The sequence below is a fragment of the Simochromis diagramma genome, unplaced genomic scaffold (genome assembly GCF_900408965.1).
Source record: "Simochromis diagramma unplaced genomic scaffold, fSimDia1.1 OVJJ01000304.1, whole genome shotgun sequence".
Classification (NCBI taxonomy): Eukaryota; Metazoa; Chordata; class Actinopteri; order Cichliformes; family Cichlidae; genus Simochromis; species Simochromis diagramma.
In genome coordinates, this window is record NW_024387030.1 from 14,063,758 (window position 1) to 14,085,364 (window position 21,607).

Consider the following 21,607-nt stretch of genomic DNA (forward strand, 5'->3'; position numbering starts at 1 on the left):
TATTTGTATTTGTTTCTTTTAACTGTGGTGTGCTCTGGGAAATTCTTAATACCTTCTAGAGATTATACGGTAACTCCCAAACTCCCATGATTATAATTAAGCCTGACTTGGTTATAAAATGAGCAAATAGCAATTTAGTTTTGCATCGTGTGAGGGAGCATCTCTGTGTGTTCCCTGTGTCTCCGCACATCTTTACATTTCTAAATATACTTGTGATGGTGCTTGTGAGTTTGAATATATACATGCATTGTGCATGTGTGTGTGTGTGTGTGTGTGTCAGGGGAAAGTGCTGCAGAGGAAATGCACATATTGAAAGTGTTTGTTTGGGCATGGAGACTGCTATCATCTTTCTTCTTGCAAAGAGAAAAAAAGAAGACAAAAAAACACACACACAAACATTCCCCCATCCATTCTTTCTCTATCTCGCACTCACTCTCTTCAGCTCTCTCCCTCTCTCTTTCTGTATCACTTACAAAGGCAGCCGTTTCCTCCAAAATGAGGCCACGTACGGAAGGTATGCAAATGAAATCATTGCTCGTGGATTAGAATGGGACACCATATACCCTAAATCATGATTGTCAATCATGGCTGGGGATTAAGGGATATGGGCTCACAGACCTAAAAAAGCAACATTTCCCCCCTCAGGCAGATCCCCATTGTGAGAAGCTCTGAGGAGGAGAGGGCTCCACAGGGGAGGAGAGCAACACTGGAGCACTAGTGCCCCCTTCTGTCTCATGTTCACCGCACCGTTTCATCATCAAACACAGCCAGCCTCAACAGAAATAAGAGGCTGGCACACACAAGCCTATTCATTTACATTCGATGTAGCCGCGGGCAAAAACTTGATTAGACAAACGCACATGCTTTGGTGATGCAGTGTTTCATCTTCAGTGGAGGAGAGAGAGAGACCTCATTTGTTTCTCTGGCAAGTGTGGAGGCTTGGTTCAACATCAGTGGGTTAGGAGGGCCAAAGGCCTTACAAACGTAACAGATGTTTGTTTGCCCTGTGAGTGAATGTGTTTAACACCAAAGTCCCTTAAACATCACAATCAATTTGTTTTTTTATACCGTGATTTTAAAATGCTTCTGCAGTATTTTTCTTAGTCCTGCACGCACCAACATGCCAATAATGGAGCGCACTGTATGGAATTTAAGCATGTATTGTACACTATAATAGCAAGACTGGACCAGTTGCTAGAATTCCTGATAATTACCCATAATGCACAGTAATATTAAATTATATATTATAACGGTAAGTACATCTACATAAAATAATTAAGAGGAAATGTGCTTAATGTTGCTGCAACTCGAGATTCCTCCTTCATATTTAGGAAGTAGTGCAGCTCCTCACACAGAGACATGTTTAGTGGATTGTGTGTGCAGACCCCGGAGCCCTCAGCTAGAGTGCCAGTCTGTTCCTGTGGAGCAGTCAACCAGACAAACCCAGCCAAGAGAGAGCAAGGCACAGGCACCGGGCCAGGAAATAGCACTGGAAGACACTCCACTACGGCAGAGAATTAATAGTGTTTTTAGGAGATGGGGAGGGTGGAGGAAGAAGGGCAAAAAAAAAAAAGCAGAACAAACAAACTACTTTGTGACATCTTCAAGAAACTGGTTGTGTATGATTGCAAGAATCAAGGGATTATTAAACCCCATTAGATAATAAAAGCGAGCAAAGGAGGAGAGTTGGCACCGTTCACATCCTGCACAGTGCAGCCCTCAGCTGCCCAAGACTGAAGGTGGCGTGGCACCTGTGCCTTTTTGGCCCTGGCATCGCATGGGCAGGAGGTCAAGGCCAGGGCAACATCTGCATCGCATCAGAGGGCCTGGATGTGTGCCACCAAAGTCTCTCACAGAGGAATTCTGAAGAATAGATTTGAAAAAGACCACAAAAGCCTTTCTTTGAATATCCACCATAGATGTATAAATATGAAGATCCCACTGTTTTAATAGTTTTTACTCCAATTCAGCTCATATGTAAACTAGCTAATCAGGATACAGTGATCCCATCTGTTGCGTGATTTCTAAACATCGCTCATTGTTTGCTTCGAAAATGCTAAGAACGGAGGACATTTAGTCAGACAAGATGTTCTCCGTGAGGCCAAAACACTCATGGATCTAGTCACAATTACTGCCTAATTTTAACAGGGGGGATCCTTAATCCCAGACTGTCTTCCACAGCGAGTCCACCTGAGTCATCTTTTCACTGGTGGGTAAAATAAACCAGAAAAATTGATATGAGCCACAAGCACACTAAAGAGCAAATCATTATGCATCATTAGGTGAAGATTTAGTTTAAACGTGTTTAGCAGGAATTAAGCAAAGCTGTTGTTGACATGGATTGACTGCTGTAATGCTTTATTGTCAGGGCTCCAGGAGGCAGAGAGAGGGACGGCCTAGTTGGGGAAGCAGCAATGCGCCGAAAGCAAGGATTTATGGGATATTGGGAGAACTAGCCGGGTGAGTGGACAAATAAGAAGCTACGGTCGATGATTTGGCAGAGGAGACAAAGGAGGGAGGGAGATGCATAAAGACAGCAAACAAATAGTGTCAGAGAGGATTCAGCTGTAGAATAAAATTAAAAGCATTGGTTAAAAACCGGATGCTTGAAATGTGCACGTAGAGAGGTTCTATTTGAAACTACTGTACTACAGACAGAATATAATTTTCTCACCTTCAAGAGATTTGGATTTGTGTGGATTAAAACCCCTTAGATTACAAAACAACCATTTTCAATGAGAGCCTCTTTCACTGACACCTGGCTAAACAAAGCTTGATCTAATAGCACGGTTTAAAGATTTAATTGCACGATGGAAAGGTCAAAACGATCGATATTGTAGGTATGTTGATGATCACAGTCCCGGTATAAATTCAAAGCTAACTGCACACATCTTGGCATGGTTTCCTTGCACGGGAGCAGATATTCTGCTATCTGAATACAAAAGCGGCGGACAGGCACGAAAACAGGAAACGGTTTTAACAGAAAGTAAAAATCAAAAGTAGAACGACACGTTCACGGTCAGTTCAACCACAGTCTTTCTGCTGTCCTGACACCAGCGTATGTTTGTATGTGTTGGAGTCTTTATGTTTCTGAATGTGTATGCAAGAGCTGCTCAAACTGACGAGTAAGAGAGGACAGTCTTATCCAGCTCTCCAGTGTTGACAGTTTTACTAATCCCCTCCACCTGCTCAAACACCCACCCCAAAAAATACATCCCTCCCCCTTTTCCATGTGCCTGTGCTGGGAGTCCCTGGGGCCAGGCTGCGCCTCTGCCTTCGTCTCCACACCAGTTATCGTCTCTGGCCTGGCTCCGCTCCCCTAACCCCTTCCCGCGCCACACACATTAATCGGCGCAAAAACAAATAGTTTTCAAATGTTTGGAAAAGACCCACTGTTTGCATCAGGGCCTAACAAAATAATTTTTACAAGCTATCCAGTTGTGATTAGGGCTGAGAGAATTGAATTTATGTGGCATTGATAATATTAATATTAGCCTAATTAATTATGTTGTTTGAACTTGCACAGCACCGTGTGTACCCTCTACACAACACTAACCAGCCGGCGCTGGAACTGAGCTTTCAGCCATCTCTATCTCCCCAGCTCTCCCCCAGTCCATGACTACTGCACACAATTCATCAACTCGTAGATATCTAATCCCCTCTGGCTCTGCTCACTTCCTGAAGTCTAAGAAAGAACTTTACTCTGGTGGCAAGAATTCCTATGAATACTTGATGACTTCTATAGACAGACTGTTTCATCTCACTTTGAAAGTCACATTTGAAGAGAACTCAGCAAACTTTCTATTCACAGCTCCCCAATTTATGAAGGATATTCATAGACGGACAGTAATAAAATGCAACAGATTTTTATTGGGTCACTAATTAAGGTAAACAGCAGTACAATGAGAGCGACTTTGTATAAGAGACAGTTTTGGGCATTAGGTACACGACCCTTCGTCTTTCTCAGTGTAGAAGCTCCCTAATAAGCCCTGTGTGAAGAAGTCCCTTCTAGCTTGTTTCCTTTATCATTAGAGGTCCACACTGTAGTGTCTCCTGACCCAGAAACACTGCAGATCAGACTGACAATGTCTTTGGACTGTGTGCCCCACTGGATGAGTAAGTGTTGATCTGTGCAATTACAGTGACACATACTCAGTGACCCATCACACCAATCATCTAAGCCATAAAGAGACCACCCAAACCTACAGAGAGGTTCTCAGACCTGTTTGCAGCTCGGATCACACTTCTCTGAGATGGCCTCTTGACCTGTAATTTGTGGTCAAGGGTCAAAGGTTATAGAGGTGGTCATGTGTCTCTCTTAGCCAGACAGAGCTCAGATCTCATGCTTAGTCAGGCTGTCTCTGTCTGGTTTCCTACAGTTCATTACAAGGGGTAGCCGTCTGCAATGCACAGAGTGACTACAGCCTTGACTTTACAGTGTGATTGTTGACAGATTCCCTTTAAAGCAGCTTTCGGGTCCACTTCTGTGCACAGGTGCAGCCACAGAATTTATATTTTTGGCACAATAAAAAAAAAAAAAAGTGTTTCTTTTTAGATAACCATAGAAATTAGTAATGTCCATTTACTTAGATTTCAGATATCTTTGCCATAAGGACTGGTGATAGATTAGTATTTAAAAACAATTGAAATGAAGTCAATAGACATTTAAATTTCTTCAGCTTGGAGAAATAAACAATGGGGAAAAAACGGTAAAATGCACACATTCAAGGAGCACTGGCCCTTGTCTCCATGACGCACAAAGCAATCCCAGTACAGTCTGTATGCTAGGGCCAGACTGATGCATTCACTGAAGCAGTAATGGGTATCTTCAAGATGCATCATCTCATCAAAGCATAATTTACTGGACGGAGCTCAGGGAGGTGTTGAAACAGTCATTAACTGAAGTGTCTACCGAGTCGAGCTGAACGGTAATCCACTCTGAGCTGGACGAAGGCGTGCAGGAGGTTTCGGTCCAGATTGGTTAGCTGCTCACCCGAACAGACCTGCTTCAGGTTATCAGGGGCAACCACCAGGAGGTTACAAAGGGCATGGAGTGTGTCAAAGAGCTGCAGCACCAGAGGGACCTGAACGACAGTGAAGTACAAAACTGTTTACATACTTTAGGTTTTTATACATTTAGATGAAATAAAAATGTCTAATATTTGCAGACTCTCTGTGAGAATTGCCAGTTTTTCTATAATATAGTTAATTGTGAATAGATTAATTGAATTTATTTATTTGCTACATAACATGATACACGGGTCAAGTTTTTTAAACCTCTACATCAGTGTTGTCCCCCCCAACCTTAACCCTAGTCCCCATATGTTTTTGTTTGAGGTAAACAAACTGCGAGCAATAGTCTACAAAAATGCCAGATTTAGAAAAAATGACAAATTACAATAAAATGCATACATGCAAATTTATATTTATAAATGCATATTCTTTTTTTAGTCATCAGAAGGTTAAAAAAATCTAATTTTCTGAGAATTTTTAATGGTTCATCCTTTACGGGGTTAAATAATTAATAATTAAAATGAATTGTCTTGTGGACTTTTAACAGCTGTTCTGACAAAATAAGCAAATGTACACGTTAAACACGGAAAATTTACAATGCTGTTGGTCCATGTATGTTTAGACTCAATGTTTAACAAAGGAAAATAAGCAATCAAATAATCAATGATGGAAATAATTCTTATTTGCCACCCTTCTTGTTTGTACTGAAAGATTAACAAAGGATGCCAGAGCCTTTATTTTGGATTGGCCTGACCAGTTTATTTAATAAAACATTCCAGGTAGAGCCTTTGTAGGAAAAGCCATGTTTGCCCTGTGACCAGTGCATCCTGGACCTATGCTCCACCCCCCACCCCACCCCACACTCACCCTGAAGTCCTTGGCGCATCGTCGGTATTCAGCCACGTCGCAGATGGCCAGCATCCCTCCCATTGAGCTGTAGCTGTATTGCTGTAGATGCTCATGGATGAGCCGGTGGAAACGAATGCCCAACTCCGTCAGCACTGTGTCCACATTTTTCCCATCCATGGACTTCCGCACGTGCTCCACCTGCCGACTGACGTAGGCACATACCTTGGAGCAGGCCTGTCAGGTGGGGGATACACGAGGAGAAACATGGAAAACACGTTCAGTCCGACACACTATCTGTATTTAGTCGAAGAAAAACTAGGTGTGGATTTGATTTGCAAGTTTCCTTTGCTAATTTGTTTAGTTTTGAATGTGAGCTCCTTAAAGCGAGCTGAAGATTTTTCTCTCTTACTGTAGTGTACTGGATCATGACATTGTTTTCATCCTCAGGCCTGAAATCTGTCTTCTTCTGCTCTGTTGCCAAGATGTGCTTCATCTGGCCCACCATGCAGTTTAGTGTTCTGTGTGCAGCAGGGAGAAAGATTAAAAACAAAACACCCATAAATGTCTTTTAAAACTACTTGCTATTTCATTACAGACAAAGTATTAGAAACACACAGACCTGTCGATTCCTGTGTCCAGTTTCACTTCCATCTGCTCTATCACCTCTTTTTTCTTGTGCAAACACTCTGCCAACTTTGGAGATGAGCTAAAATCAGATTAGGAAAGGTAAATTCAGAAAATCTTTTTACTACATGAATAAAAGGTTCATCATCTTTAACCCTTAACTGACCTTATCAGAGGCATGAGCTGGTCATTAAACTGTTTGTCAAACAAATGAAAGATAGAGTTCGCCTGCTGAACCACATCCAGGAAGTACAGGTTGGCATTCTTTGCATCAGGTGAGGGAATTGCTGTAGAAGAGAAAGAGAGAAAGCCAGACGATAGGAAAAAAAAAAGGTGGGTGAAAGCATGAATCAACATGATTCACAAAGAGCAGAAAACCACTAGTGCCTGATGTCTACTTCTTGGCATTAGAGAAATATAATGCATGAAGCAGAAATTCTCAGTAATGCTCTATTTCAGTGTCAGACAGTGAGGAGAAAGTAATCAAACCACAGGGACATCAATGATCCATTTCCTTAATGCAGAATGTACCTAACGAATTGAGCACTGGGATGTACCAAATGCATGTTTAGTTCCACTGTAGCTGGCTGAAAATGATAAGCTGCTCCCTTATTATACAGTCCCATAGAAAATGTAAAGAAGTGCCAAAAGCGCAGCCTGCATGGCATCAAGGTAACTTGGATTTTTCACTTTCTCATATGGAACAGACATTAATGGGCACATGTAACCAACCGCAGTAAGTGATGTCAGAGCAGGTGTTTTCCTCTAGGTGTCGAATCAAAAACGGAGGATGTGGCCTGCCAGGTAACATACTTGATGGTTTCAACTCACGTGGAGCAAATAAGTCGCAGGAGAATGATGATGGATCTTCCACATGCGGCTAAGAAATTGGGATTTCTTTTGTCTTTGATAAAATGATTTGTGTCTGTCACTATGTGTTAGTTCAGTGATAGACTGGTGCCTTGTCCGGTGTGTACCCTGACTCACCGAATGACAGCTGGGTTAGGCTCCCCATCAGCACTGAATTCGATGTGTTTCCAGCTTCCTTTGTTAGTGTTTTGTTACAAATAAATGTAAGACAGAAATATTGTATTCATCTGGTTTTCCACACCTAATCTGCTCTGGTTCAACAGTTTGAGAACCACTGGACTAGACCATTATCAAAGTTTCACCAGGATGGCTGCTATTATTTAACAGTCTGCTGGCTGTTTGATTGAAAAGCTTTTCTTACAAGATGGCAAGGAAGACCTGGATCATCCTTGCCAGTAAATTAAAAGTTTTAGTTTTAGGACACAGCTATAGTGAACACTGCAGACAAACATTATGGTTTTAATGAGCTAAGTTGGATTTACCTGAGAGGCCAATCTCTAAGGCGTAATCAATGTGTTCTACACAAAGGTGGTCGACCAGTAGCAGGAAGATTGAGAAGGCATTCTTGGGCAGGTCAGACGGGTCTGAAAGCTGTGTAACATCAAAGAAAAATACGCATTTAAACTTTTTCAAAAAACACAAATGCAGTACAGTTAGCGCACCGCTAGTAAACATAGGGCAGAAAAGCCTCACCCTGTGGCATCTCTCAAAGGCATGGCGTGTCTCCTGCAACAAATTGACAACCAGCTCCGGAGAGAGAAAAGTCTCTCCGTGGGTATCAATGCTAGGGCCCAATGGAAGATTGGTGCGTTGTCTGATCCGTTCCTTCAGATCTTGAATACTGTTACAAAAAACAAAACTTAAATGATGTTTTGTTTTTTTACCAGTTAATCTTTTCTTTGTGTAAAATCAAATGTGCAAAAGTCTGACCTGCCAGCGCCCACTGGCCGTTTCTGGTGATTCTTAGAGTCGTAGTATCGCTGCAGAATCATGGCACCTCGAGTGCGAAGGTATTCTCTCTCCATGTCAATGTAACTTTCCAAGTATGAAGAAAAAATGCTCTTAATCAGCTTGGAGAGGAACGTATGCTTGTCTGAGCCCAAGTTGAACTCTGTGAGCTTTGTGGCTAATCCTGTGGTCCTTCAAAAGGGAAATAATCAGAGTCATAAACAAGAACAATGGTTTCCGGGTACCCATGAAGTGAACTGAATTAAAAGTCAGCAAGTTAATTACCTGGTGTAAAGGTCATAGAGATTCTTGAGGTATTGTTCTACATCTGAGTGTCGAGTTTCATCCAGTTTTTCTTTAACATGTGCCTGCAGACACAAAGCCAGTTAAATATAACCAAAGACAGAGTAATACATCAAACTCTTCATTTCAGTAGAAATACCTGTAATTTGTTCTCAAAGATGTTCTGGATGAGTTTGGCCATGACAGTCTCAGGACTACTGAAGACCTCGCCCACCTGCTTATTGACCCTCTGGCAGAGGACTGCCGTGTCCTCAAACACGTCATTCCTCACGTAGGCACCCTTACAAAGACAGATGACATCAGCAACATGTAAATGTCTGCAGATATTACTTGAAGCAATACTACCAAGTGTAAGAGGAACTTTACACACTCACCTCCTGACACTGCTTGATGTAGACGTCCACACAGTGTGCATAGCCCTTTTACGAAAAGACACAAGCATTACATCGCTGTGCAACATTTCAAGGAAGTGCTAAAAATTTAAATCATACATGATTAATATGAACAGAATGGGAATCACAATTATCCAATTAATTTGACCAAAGGTCAAATGTGGACACTGAACCCATTTTCTAGGTTACCTTGAAATGTAATAGAACTGCTGCAACCTCCCGCATACGTCCAATCTCACCCCTGCGCTGAGCTGCAGTGAACTCCTGGATTAACTGCCGCTCCAGGTCATGGTATTTACCTGGTTAGAAAACCAAACAACCACCAATAAATTATTAGATTTTATATTATATTATTACAAAGGATTACTAGGATTTCTGATTTGACTACTCATAAAATGTGGCCTGATATTCATCTAAGTCACAGACACCAATAAACACAAGCTGATTAAATTAATGATACACAAACAGTTGTACTTCATGCGATTTAAAAATCAACACAGTGCAGGCTGGAAAAAGGAATTAAACTCTTAAATTTAGTTATGCATCTTAATGGCAAAAACCTCCATCAGATGAGGATGGTGTGCATCAGCACACATCAGCATGCCCCCATTCGGAAGCCAAAAAAACTTTACAGGTCACATCCTACAGCATAAACATAAGTCAACTTACATAAGTCCCATTTTCCTCAGTTTTTCCACACTCCACAGTTTCATATAGAGACACCTTTATTGTGAAATGTCATTGTTTCCCCCTAGATTGGGAGACATCCAGGCCCCGAGATAGAAAAGAGTATACTGATGATCTAAGGGTTGAGTGCTAATGTACTTTCCTCTTTGCACAGACTTTTGTGTGTATTTGTGTTTATTATTAAAAAAAAACGAACACCAAAAAAACAACTTCTTTCTCATTAGTCCAGGAAACACTGATCAACAAGTGTTCTGGGATACCTAAATGGACTTCAGTAACCTTGACATATTGCACAAAGTTGTTTTGTGAGGGCAGAGGTTCCATTTGTCCTTCCATCAGCACACTGTCATTTACTGTTTCTCTTAGACTGGAAATAAAGTTACAGAAACAAACATTTTTGCAAAGTTTTGATATTTCTGCAGGTGTTTTCTGTAAGCCTTGTTTGGTTTTTTTCATTCTTTATGTACACACAATTTTGCTCCTGGTCTGAACTCTGTAGTACATTCACTACTCATGACAGCAGCATCAGGCCTGGACAGATGACCACCCGGGTCTTCAGAAATACTTTTAAAGGCTTTTTAATGTTCGGACCCATGAAAGTTGTTGAGACTGAGGGATGGTTAAAACAAACAGTGTTTGTTTAACTTTAATCAGGTTTTCTTCATTGGAGCAGTGACTCAATATTCAATGTTCAATAAAGGTGCCTTGGTTTTTGTAACTGTATCTCAGATGAAGATCAGATCATATTTTATTAATAATTAATGAAGAAAACTTGGTCATTCCAAGTAGTTTACAATAGAAACACTAAATGTGGGTGACTGTCAAAAACTTACTTGCAATTTTTGCCTTGACATCTGCAAACCTGGCAGAGAAAAACAGTAAATCAATATCAATGACATTTTAATCTATATACTAGTAAAATAAAAAAGTAGACGGTTATATTTTTAGAAATCACATGACGCTGTAAAGATTTAGTGTTGCGATTACACTGAGAGGAACAAAAGTAATACTCTGTGTTCCTCTTGTATGTCACTGCTTTTGTCTAAAGCTGCCTTCGGGATGCCTGACTCACCTGTCGAATGGCAGCTCCTGGGCAATGAGATGCAGCTTCTGAATGATATCAGCAGCTTCCTTAATCTGAGGAACAGAGAAAAAGTGAGAGTGGGTATGTATGTGTGTGTATGAGAGAGAGAGATATCAGGTGATGGAAAAAGAGTGAGAGCACAGCGGGACCATGTGAGGTGGACATCCAGAGAAAAAGTGGGCAGGCCGCCGGCAGTGTTTCCCCTTGGGGGATCATCATCTTAAAGCAGCCCTCCTCCACCTTCCCGTGTTGAACAGGGAGCTGATAACAGACAGGCTGCGCTCACCTGGGCATCGGCAGCAGCAGCAGCGGAAGTCCTGACTTAGCAGCACATCCAACTCTTTATTGGCATGCCTTTTCTGAATAGGCTGTAATCCCACAGGAGTCTAAATCGCCTTCAATAATCTGTCCGTCCAGGGATATCTGTCTAAAAAAAGGGGGCCCTGTCGAGAGCCGCCCCACACCCCCCTACACACCCCCACCCCTCCTGACATACACGCTGGCTGAAAAAAAAAGCCCCAGACCTACGAAAGGCCCGCCGTCCGCAACTCCTCTGTTCCCGCAGATGCCTGCCTCAGCTAACATCATTACTCTGCTCCCGTGAGGAGGATCCAGCCTTTCTGCTCGGCGAAGGTTTTCTAAGTATCTGTCCCCCAGCTAAGATTAGCTAAATCCCATGTAAGTAATGTAGCCGTCTCCCTGCAGTCAGGGTTTAGCAGCACTTGTCTCCACGCTGGCGGCCCAGCCCTCCCTTTCAGAAGGATTAGCAAAGCCATCCCCCTTCAGCTATTCACTTGCAGCTTTCCTCTTTTCCCCCTCATATGGAGGTATGCTCAGGAAAAAGGAATCTGGACAGATATTTCTGCATGCCTTTCCAGAAAACCAGCTCCATCTCCAGCTTTCGTCTCTGGGATTGACCCCCAGACACACTTCTCAGCATCCGCTAATGACATTCCTACTAACAAGAATAAATCTAAAGCATCTCAGTCGCTCTGCTGTCACTACAAAACTGCAAAATCAAACTTTTGGCCACTTGTCTAACATCGAAAAGGCCTCTGTGTAGACTGACACTGGGTAAAAGTGTGCATATCTTTTCCCAGGATGTATGTCACCAGTGCCCTTGCGTGCACCACCTTGCTACAAGCTCGCTTCTGCTGTAAAGTGACACAAAGCTGAGGGCCATCCAAATTCTCTCTCCCAGACAACCTACTGTAAATGCAATTAGTTTTGACATGAGCATGTTGACATCCATGCTAGTCAATCAGCCAGCTATTGTCAGACAGCAAATGACAGTTTATTAATCCAAATTAGTCGAGGGATCCAACTAAAGGGATAAACTTAACAAATTAATATGGATGGTTTACCTCGTAATCCTGTTCATTCTCACCTCCAGCAGTATCACAGCAGGGGGCCCCCGACAGTGGTCACGCATACACACCTCCACTGATGTGAAGGGAAAGAACACGTGCAGCATACTTACCTTGTCTGGGTTGTTAAATACATCGCTGCGTAGGTCTCCATCCAAGAACTCGTTGAAGTAGGTCATCAGACGCTGAGCTTCCACAGCTCTCTGGCGAGGCGTGTTCACCCCCTCCAGCTGGTCCCCCAGGTGACAAACCTTAGTGGCCACATAGCTGATGTGCTCGTCGAGCTCTTGGAAATGCTGAAAGGCCACCTGATATCATGCAAAACAAAGAGGATGTGAAATAAAAACACACAGAAAAAAGGTTTTGGAATGACAGATAATATAATCTTTGACAGCTCAAGGGCTTTGCAGTGGGTGTGATTGGCTCCTTTCACCACACAACACACCTGGTTGCTTCTCTGCAAGTCTTGAACTTTGTGGGCAAATTCCTTGGCCTCACGATGACACTGATGCTCAAGCTTCTCCACCTTCCGCTGGATCTTCTCATCCAATTGCTTCAACTCCTCAATGTGGTTCTGAAACTCCTCCAACAGCCTTTAATGGGGGAAAGAATGCATGTAAGTTTCCACTTGGTAGTTCTTCAAAAAGAATAACAGGTAAAAGATGCAGAAAATGCCCTTAGTTTAGAATAGTAATTTGGTACCGCAAGGTTAAATCTGTCCCACTGACCTCACAGTTACAGTTAATAGTTAAAGAATAGTGCCAGATGCTTAATTCCTGGGTCCCCAGGCTTAAGAAGCTCTGAAAACTAGCAGCTTCGTCAGCTGCATTTTAAGTGCCACCAGGACTGCAGAGCAAATGTCCTAAGTCAGCACCACATTTCACAGAGTAGGAAACATCCCAAAATGATGAGTGTATAATCTTCTGACTAATTCCCTCAGCACTGGCTAGAGCTTAAAGACATCTCCCATCCTTTCCCAACAGACACTCATTCCCTGGCTGGTGACTCACAGTATGGTGGCCTCCACAGATATGTTGTCTCTGACTTGTAGCTAAGAGTATCCGAGGAGGTGGCGGCAACAGTTTGTGTAGTGAGAAGATAAGCAGGATGCATCTGTGGTACAGTTAAACTGTTGTGGCATTTTTGCTTACGAGATGCAGGCCTGTCCCCAAATATAAACATCACAACAAATATGGGGAAAAAAGATGCAAAAGACTTTAATATTTATTTCTCGTTTTTCTCCAACCCGAAACTTTAAATGAGTGGAGAGGAGATCCAGGTGAGCTTTGTGAAGGACAGCTTCTTTAGAAAGTCAGTCTGTTGACTGTTATAAAATAATACAATGACATAATGTAATTGAAACACTAAAATCTAAAATATAATGAATCATTTCCAAATATTTTAACAGGAAGCTTACCCTAAATTATTATTAAAATATGTTTACTGAGAGAGAAGAAGATGGTTTATGTGTATTTAATGGCTACAGAGAGAAAACGGTCTTGATTACGGAGTCTAATTAATTTAATTAACTGCTCAAAAAAAATGAGTGGCACTATGGCTAGAAGGACAGTATGCATGGTTAATGGAAAACCTTTATACAGCCAGGTGAGTCGAAAGGCTGTGCTTTAGATTTGTAAAAGTTGAAATATTAATTCATGAATAAGGCATCCTTTAGAGAACATATTTATTATTATAATAACTACAAATAATCAATTAAATTTTACTTCCTTTTCAATGAAGATAATGGATGGAAGGAGATCTTATACGCTATATAATCTAAAACTTTGAGCTAAAATGTGGTGCATGTAATTCTTATAAACTACGACCTTATATTAAGGATAAGAGAGACGCTACTGCATATGTAAATGACAAGTATCTATAGTACCTTTTGGGGTCAAACGCCTCGGCTCCTCCTTTGGAGCCTCCCCCAGGAGTCCTCCATGCCAGCCTTTCAATGTACTCATCTGCATCAAAGGGCTCCTAAAGGGGGGGGAAAAAGCAATGGGAGAAGAGTCACTTGGCCCAAAATACTACAGTCGTCTACAAAAGGATGGTAAAAGATTACAAGATCGGGTAAATTGTAAAAGGTTACTAAAGTTACCTGTGCTGATTTTATTGCACACAAACAGCCAACAACATTGCTATTTCCTCGAATAAGCGAACTCATACAAATTAGACAATACGTGTCCTCTTTTCCCTCACTTTAACAACAAGAAACCAACGTTTCTCCTCAATGCTTGGGTTATTATTAATTCTTAATTACGCACTCAATTGATAAATACGGTCGGCACTGTTAGGGTACCGTTAATTGTAGTTAGCCCCTTAGCTAGCCTGAAAGCTAACACAGCTACCCGTTGTCATTTTACCTCGAACAGATGAGCTGTCGTCGCCATGTTAAAGATTCAGCTGGCGGCGCGGTGAAATAAAACCTAGGAGATGGAACTCAAAGCCGGCAATAAAGCCGACTTCTGCATTGATTTGGTGGTTTCGTACAGTTTTGCCCTTTGTTGACAGCTAGCTGGTTGGCGATCCAGCTTCCTGTATGGGAGAGAAGGGTGGGGACAGCCGCTTGGAAGTGCGCAAGCGCATTTGTCAGCTGATTGGACGTAGTTGTCACATGAAACAACAAAAGCAGGAAGTAAGTAGCGAGCATCAGCGATGTTCATACAGCGAGGCAAAAAATGAATTTAACACATGCACAGGGAGATTTAAATATTAGATTTTGACGCTTTTGTTTTTTTCCCCATAAAGTCGGGAGTTTGCTGTAGCCGGAGAAATGACTGTACGTGGTTTGTGGATTATTTCTCACGAGAATGGAGGAAATCTGTCAATACGCTTTTCTAGGTTTGTGACTTCTAATTATTGTCACATATATGCTAACATAACATATTTTTTTCGGATTACTTGTAGATCGCTGTGTTTTGTCATGTCTTGTGTCTCCTTCATCAGGAGGTTTTCCACCGTGGAGCACCGTGCAAAGAGCCTGGCAGGTTCCTCATATGTAGCAGTCCCAGAGGAGAGTACTTTCCTGCAGCTCCTGCTCACTGAGCTGGGGCTTTCAGACTCAGGCAAGAATTATGTAGCCCTCAGAGATGACTGTCTTTACCGTCCACGGTCACCAGCCCTGGAGCTGCATGTGGATGGACCTGCAAAAGGAATACTTTGGCCTGTGTTGACTGTCTCGCAAGGGCCTCTCATTCTGGCGTGTCTGCCTTTAGTGGATGTCCCTCCTGATCCGCGGCCACCTCTGGCCAGTCTGCTGTCAGTCTCACAGGGTCTCACACTTCTGGCAGGCCTACAGACTTTTCTCCTTGGCTCAGGGAGTAAGCCTGATAGTGAAGGGCTTGGCTCTCGTCTGGCAATGGTGCCCTCAGTCCTCCTGCAGGTTTGTCCACTTGGCACACCCCTTGATGTCCCCCTACCTGGGACACCTGCTACACCCACAGCGCCCACTTCTGTTGGAACTCAGAAACAGCCAGCCTGGAAGACAGGACTACACCGAGGTCGAGCTGTGGTTAACATTGGACTGATAGAAACAGTGCGGTCCATGCAGTATGGTAATCGAAGCAGACAGGACCTCTGGGATGTTTATGGCACCGTGACATGCAAAGTAAGTCCGCAATGTAAATAAAAGTGATTAATGTTATAACTTCTGGAAATGATTTATTTAGGATTATTCTACATTTCTACCCTTCTTTCAACAGTGTGAAGTGGAGGGGGTGCTCCCAAATGTGACAGTGACTCTATCACTGCCACCAAATGGTTCTCCACTGCAGGACATCCTGGTCCATCCCTGTGTCACATCTCTGGATTCGAGTATCCTGACTGCCAGCAGTGTGGATAATTATGATGGCTCAGCTTTCTCCGGGCCATACAAGTTTCCCTTTTCCCCTCCTCTAGAGCCCTTCAGACTATGCAGCTATACTTCTGAGGTATGCATACAAATTCCTCGCAGATATATTTTCATTTTGTAAATGATTTCTGCTAAAATCTTAATTTCTCACCAGGTTCCTGTTCCACCCATACTTGGTTCATACCAACTAAAGGAAGAGGAGAACCAGCTTCGCGTGTCAGTAACCCTCAAACTTCATGAGAGTATAAAGAACAGTTTTGAGTTCTGTAATGCTCACCTGCCATTCTTTAACAGGTAAACTACACAAAGTTCAAAATCACTATTTCCTCGTGCTTTATGCTTTCTTTACAAGCATAATATGATCCAGTCATAAATATAATTACTGAGAGCCCTTTTAGGAGTTTAGAAATTGTTGAAAAATCAAATGCACATATGTGTGCAGGAAAAAAAAATTTTTAATAGAAATTTTTTTTAAATGTTTTTAAATCTAATTTAGCAGAGTTATAGTATCTTGCTTGTGTGTGAGAGACTATTAAACAAACTGCACTGTAATTCAGCTGTGTTCTGTAACCTCTGTTAAAAAAATCAGATTTAATTGATTGTCTGCATACTGTCTCTGTGTGCACTGTGCAGGGATCAAATGGGTGTTGTAGATATGAAGGTAAGCTCTGGACAGTTGGATGTTTCAAAAGAGAAAAACCTGCTTGTTTGGGTCCTGGGTAAGCGTTATGCTTCAGACTCTCCCTATAAGAAACAAAATCCCTTTCACTGCATCTGCATACTTTAAAAAAAACGGATGACTATTTTATTCTCAATGATATGTAGGGCAAAAGTTCCCAAAGTCTCGTGAGGTTACGATGGAGGGTAAGATCAACTTTTCTGGACCAACACCAGGACCTTCTGACCCACTCTGCACAAAACTTACTGCTTATGTCAAAGTAAGTTATTATGTTTCATAATTACCAGTAGCCAAGGATCGTCACCCATACTTACTACTTTATGGTCTTCATGTACTACTCACATTAATGTAAGACGAGATAAAAAGATTTATTACTCATCATCAGTGGCTTTTTTCTTCACAGTTGCATTTCAAAGTGCCTGACATGACGTTGTCTGGGTGTTATGTTGACCAGCATTCGGTGCAGGTTTATTCTTCTGCCAAGCCACGGATTGTAACATGTAAGCTTACAGTAAAAAAATATTTTTTTATAAATATTTGTCTCTTGCGTGACCCTGACAACTGTGCCTGTCCTGCCCTCAGCCCGAGAACTTCAGTCCAAAGAGTACTACATATGGAATTCAACAGGTACAGCTCCGGTATCTTCTGGACAGATGATGATGTAGGATGGATTCACAAAGAGGGGCTTTGTGGACACTGCACTGTGTACTAAAGAGACTGAAAATACTGTAACGCACACACAGTGATGTACGACCCAGGACCCAGCGTCCCGGGTACAGCTGAAAGTAAAGAATTTTGACCCAGTTAAATTATTATTATGGTACCCTGTTTTACAGGAGAGTTATTATCTATTATCTACTCACATGTGCAAAGGCACTTCACAATATGCAAAAATCAACTGGATTACTGCTTTTAAAGAACTACCTGCACCTGCAGTTCAACTTCTTTTATCCCCCAGTCTGCTGCAGATATATCCCATTGCAGACACAAGTGCCACCCCTTGCTCTGACAGTCGCACTTCAGTGACTCTCCATCAGCCGGATAATTAGCAGCTGGGGCCTTGTCATCAGCTGTTGTAGGCCTGGAGTAGAGGGGCGGCTGGACTGTGAAAGGGAAGCCTGATTCGGCCAGTGTCTTGGCGACAAAACCTTCTCTTTTGAGCTGGCAGGAGTCCACACCCATACCAACCACTGGCCCCCACCTCTTTTGACCTCAGCTTTGCCCTGTCAACTAGTAGCTAGCTGAAACACACAAACTCTCCAGCCTGACTGTGATTGAGCGCTGACCCTCGGGCCCTTCGAGACTTGAAAGCTGTCGGTCTCATTCTGTGAGCAGGACCTGCCTAATTGGTGAAAAAGTCACAAGGATGGTAACTGTTGAGTTGCCTCTCGAGGTTACAGAGGAGGTTTTTTAACTAATTTATGGTGCAGCCTGCTGTAAATGATTTTGATCTTTTATTGATGTAACACAATCATCAGAGTAGCCCTCTATGTGTGCTTCGATGCATAGATAAAACGGCTCAAATCGGCGTTTGGTTCCAAATGCTTCCCTCAGTTTATCAGCACATTACCTGAACTATGCATGTAACATTTTCTACTACACAAGCTCCACCTCTGTGCATTAAGTTGAATGAATAACTAGCTGATGAAGGGTTAAACCAGAGGAGATTGTGTCCCAACTATTCCACAGCAGCCAGACTCCTCTGAGTGGCCTCATTGTCTGCCATTGGCCTCTTGTGCCCCTTGCTGGTCCAAATGCTACATTCTCACGTGGATTTCCACTCAGAAGGCTGACCATGACCAATCCTCTGTCAATTGGAACCAATTGCTCACACGGCATCCTTCACCTTCTTTTTATGTAGCAGTATGGAGTGGCAGACACCGAGACCTCTCGGCTCTCCCCCTCCACGATGATTTGGCTTTAAGGCCCAGTGTGTGTGGTTAGCGAACTGGAAAAGGAGAAGGGTTTTTTTTTTTTTGGTTTTTTTTTTGAAGAGTTGGGCCACTCTAAATCTCCTCAGTGTCGCAATATGTGGTCAGTCTGGCTCCTCAAGTCTGCAGTTAGTGGCCTCTCACTGGCAGACTTTGCTTTGTTGATTGAATAGCTTGCTAAGTAGATGGACTCATTTAATGTGTTGCTCTGCTCCAGTGCCTTCTGTCCATACCTCTGGGCATTCAGCTGAATTGTTCATTTATTTAAAATGTGTTTACTCTTGCATACATGCATACAAGAAACAGATTTACACTTTTGTCCTGTAATAATCAAAATAAAGATCATGTGGGCCAAACGCAGCATTTTGGATTGTTACAAATCATTTAAAACATCATGAAGTTTGGATACTAAAATGTTTTTGCACACCCACAAAAGAATTTGCAATTAAATGCCAAAAAATGCTTCCCACTTCTCTGTGGATGTTTGAATTACTGTGTGTCCCTCAGCCCAATAATGACACCCAGTGGCAGATTACAATAAAAGTCACATTAGCATGTATTTATGTCTTTAATACTTTTAATAAAGTGAGTTTCTTCTGTTTAAATAGTTCTACCCAACCACTGCAAGATTATCACTGCTGATTAAATTCCTCCTGCTGTGTAGTGTTCATTTAACACGCTGGGCCTGGGGAGCAAGCAATTGAAAGCTTCTGTTGCTCCAGGTGTTTGGTAGGAGTCCAGTTCCTCTCAGCCAGTCTAAGTCTGCTTAGAGTCGGCCTCAGGGAAGCCACTTCATAAATAATGGTAGAATTACTAGCTTCCTGTTTTCAGTCTGAGCGTGCATTTGCTTTTAAATAACAGAATATATTTGCAGACTGAAAGGTTGTTGTTTTTTTCTTTTGCGCTAACTTTTATCCCAAATTCTAATAATGGACCTGAAACCTAGAAAAAAGTCGATTCAAACCTCTTTTAGCTAAATAGTTCATTTTTGGATGTTTGTTGTCAATATTGCAGGGAGGCTGAAGTCAATGTTCCTGCATAAACAGCAGTTTTTCTCACGTCATCGCATTTCTTTCACCAATAGAGGGCGCCATAAACTCAGTCATGAAAGCCAGAACATGCAGTAGCTTCCAAACATCAAAAAGTTTCATCATATTGTTAATAAAAGTTAGTTCCAGAACACGCATGGCAACTTTGTTATCATTTCTGAAAACTGAAATTTGGTATGATAGCTTAAAGATCCTGCTTCCTGCTTCTTATCCTGCCTATCTGACCGTTTCATCCTGTGACCTCTGTGCACTTTACTTCAGTTCTCTGCATCAGTTTCTCTTCAGTTGTCCAGTTTTCCATTTTGTTTGCATCTCCTGGTGGGAGCTTTTCTGTTCTCTGTAGCCTGAAAATAGATCCCGTTGAGGGCCAGTCATGGCTGTAGACCACCCCACTTTCCACTCTACTGGCACTTTAATCAGATCCACTGGGAGACAAGAGGAAGGGCTCAGACTCACAGCTGCCTCTCTCTCCCTCCTTTCCCATCCACCCCATTTTTTCTACCCTCTCCCACTCGCTCTTAAGCACCGTTGCAGACTGTTAGTAAAAATGTATGATTTAAATTATTGATGCTAAAGATGCACTTCACCTCCTCCACACCACTACACTGATACACAGCACCAACGCTTTACCTGAATTACTTTGCTCGTGCCTTCGTGGCAGGTTGTAAAACACCGGTGGATATCCCCATCTGTGAGGTCCCTGTCCTATAAGAAAACCATCAAAATTCCTTATTGGAATCGTTTGACATAGCATGAAGGTGACAGTGGGTTAGCAGTGATATTTTTATTTATTTTTATTTATTTTTTTATTACTTTGGCAATTTGATTGGCAGTGCTTGTGTGGCCAATTTTAAGGGCCAGCAGTTGCAGTGCCTGAGGAGAGATAATGACGGGATGTCTGGGTAATAATCACAACCAGTCAGAAACAATAATAAATGATGTCTCCCAGAGTCCCAGCGCAGATGTGAAATGTTTTAAAAATGAACCAGGCAGCACGACTAGTCTGTTTTAGTTAAATATATTAGGCAGCTACTTTTGCCAAGCTAACCCAAGGTCTTCTGGGTGGAGGAGAATGAATGATGCTTAAATTGCACACACAAACACAAAATCAGTAACACATAGTGATGAGTAACAAAACAAATAAATCATAACTGGGAATGAAATTTGGCGCAGACTGACCTGAAAGCAAAGAAAGAGTTATTTCCTGCTTCAGTGGAGGAAAGGTTGTGCTTTTCTCTCCCACAGATCCTGGTGGCAGCTCCACAGTGTGTGGCAGTGCAGGGACTGTCCATTGTGGTTTTGGCTTCTGAGTCTTTTCTTGCAAAATATTACATGGGGCCACTTTATGCAATCCTGGTCTGGAGTGTGTAGAGCCCATTGTCTTGCTGTCGGTCCAAAAAGCTGACACTTGCAAAATACTTCCCGGTCCAAGCTATTTATGTAAAGTTTAATGGTTACAATATCTGTCTTAAAGTTGGGTGTTACTAATGACCTCAGTCACATGATGGCTCTGTGAGCGTAGACCCACTTGTGCTAATATTTCTGTTCCTTTTTGCCCTGTCCTATAAAAATGTCAGTAACTTCACTTTTAAAGGAGTCTTTTCAATTTGCATCATTTGCTTCAGCTGCTTCCAAGCAAACCCAGTGGTCTTCACATCCTCAGCGGCTTTCAAACTTATGATTTGTCCTGGAGCGTTGTTGTGTGGCACCCAAGTAAAAATGCAATAACACTTGTGGTTAAAAGAGTAGGTGTACACTCCATCCCAACCTGACTTTCACATTATAATGAGCTAGGTTTCTATGGCAACTCTCCCTACAGGTTACTTTGTAACTCATAAGTTAATGCTTGAAAGAGCCTGTTATTTTCCTGCACCCCCTTTGCTATCTGAAAGCCCAGAGGGAGCAGAGAGGGAAATTGTTTTCTGACTGAAAAATATGACTCCAGTAGAGCTCATAAA

The 21,607-nt window shown here is 42.2% G+C and overlaps 2 protein-coding genes across 3 annotated transcripts; one reads left to right on the forward strand and one right to left on the reverse strand.

Moving 5' to 3' along the window:
• Nucleotides 1–3,850: 3,850 nt before the first annotated feature.
• exoc5 (exocyst complex component 5) lies at nt 3,851–14,630 on the reverse strand. Its single transcript, XM_040041961.1, has 18 exons — nt 14,504–14,630; nt 14,023–14,117; nt 12,583–12,730; nt 12,251–12,445; nt 10,759–10,823; nt 10,520–10,548; nt 9,189–9,298; nt 8,982–9,026; nt 8,747–8,887; nt 8,590–8,672; nt 8,287–8,496; nt 8,050–8,197; nt 7,839–7,947; nt 6,653–6,773; nt 6,482–6,568; nt 6,272–6,380; nt 5,881–6,096; nt 3,851–5,084 (listed from the first exon to the last, which is right to left on the reverse strand). The coding sequence occupies exons 1-18, from the start codon at nt 14,528–14,530 to the stop codon at nt 4,896–4,898; spliced, it is 2,127 nt and encodes a 708-aa protein (XP_039897895.1). The 5' UTR covers nt 14,531–14,630; the 3' UTR covers nt 3,851–4,895.
• Nucleotides 14,631–14,662: 32 nt separating this feature from the next.
• ap5m1 (adaptor related protein complex 5 subunit mu 1) lies at nt 14,663–19,780 on the forward strand. 2 transcript variants are annotated; one of them, XM_040041963.1, is made up of 9 exons: nt 14,663–14,775; nt 14,889–14,981; nt 15,087–15,747; nt 15,842–16,069; nt 16,145–16,284; nt 16,624–16,709; nt 16,816–16,928; nt 17,073–17,169; nt 17,252–19,780. In XM_040041963.1, the coding sequence occupies exons 2-9, from the start codon at nt 14,914–14,916 to the stop codon at nt 17,332–17,334; spliced, it is 1,476 nt and encodes a 491-aa protein (XP_039897897.1). In that variant the 5' UTR covers nt 14,663–14,775; nt 14,889–14,913; the 3' UTR covers nt 17,335–19,780. The 2 variants fall into 2 exon arrangements, with proteins under 2 accessions (XP_039897897.1, XP_039897896.1); XM_040041962.1 differs by lacking the exon at nt 14,663–14,775 and having other exon boundaries at nt 14,782–14,981.
• Nucleotides 19,781–21,607: the final 1,827 nt, after the last annotated feature.

Bases quoted from the DNA above. Each gene is read 5' to 3' on its own strand.
- exoc5 (XM_040041961.1), bottom strand. From the start codon at position 14,530: ATGGCGACGACAGCTCATCTGTTCGAG. The intron at 14,118-14,503 runs GTAAAATGACAA...CCCCCCCTTTAG, and splicing joins CGACAGCTCATCTGTTCGAG to GAGCCCTTTGATGCAGATGA. The intron at 6,097-6,271 runs GTAAGAGAGAAA...CCCACCTGACAG, and splicing joins TCATGATCCAGTACACTACA to GCCTGCTCCAAGGTATGTGC.
- ap5m1 (XM_040041963.1), top strand. From the start codon at position 14,914: ATGACTGTACGTGGTTTGTGGATTATTTCTCACGAGAATGGAGGAAAT. The intron at 16,929-17,072 runs GTAAGTTATTAT...TTTTCTTCACAG, and splicing joins AACTTACTGCTTATGTCAAA to TTGCATTTCAAAGTGCCTGA. The intron at 17,170-17,251 runs GTAAGCTTACAG...TCCTGCCCTCAG, and splicing joins CAAGCCACGGATTGTAACAT to CCCGAGAACTTCAGTCCAAA.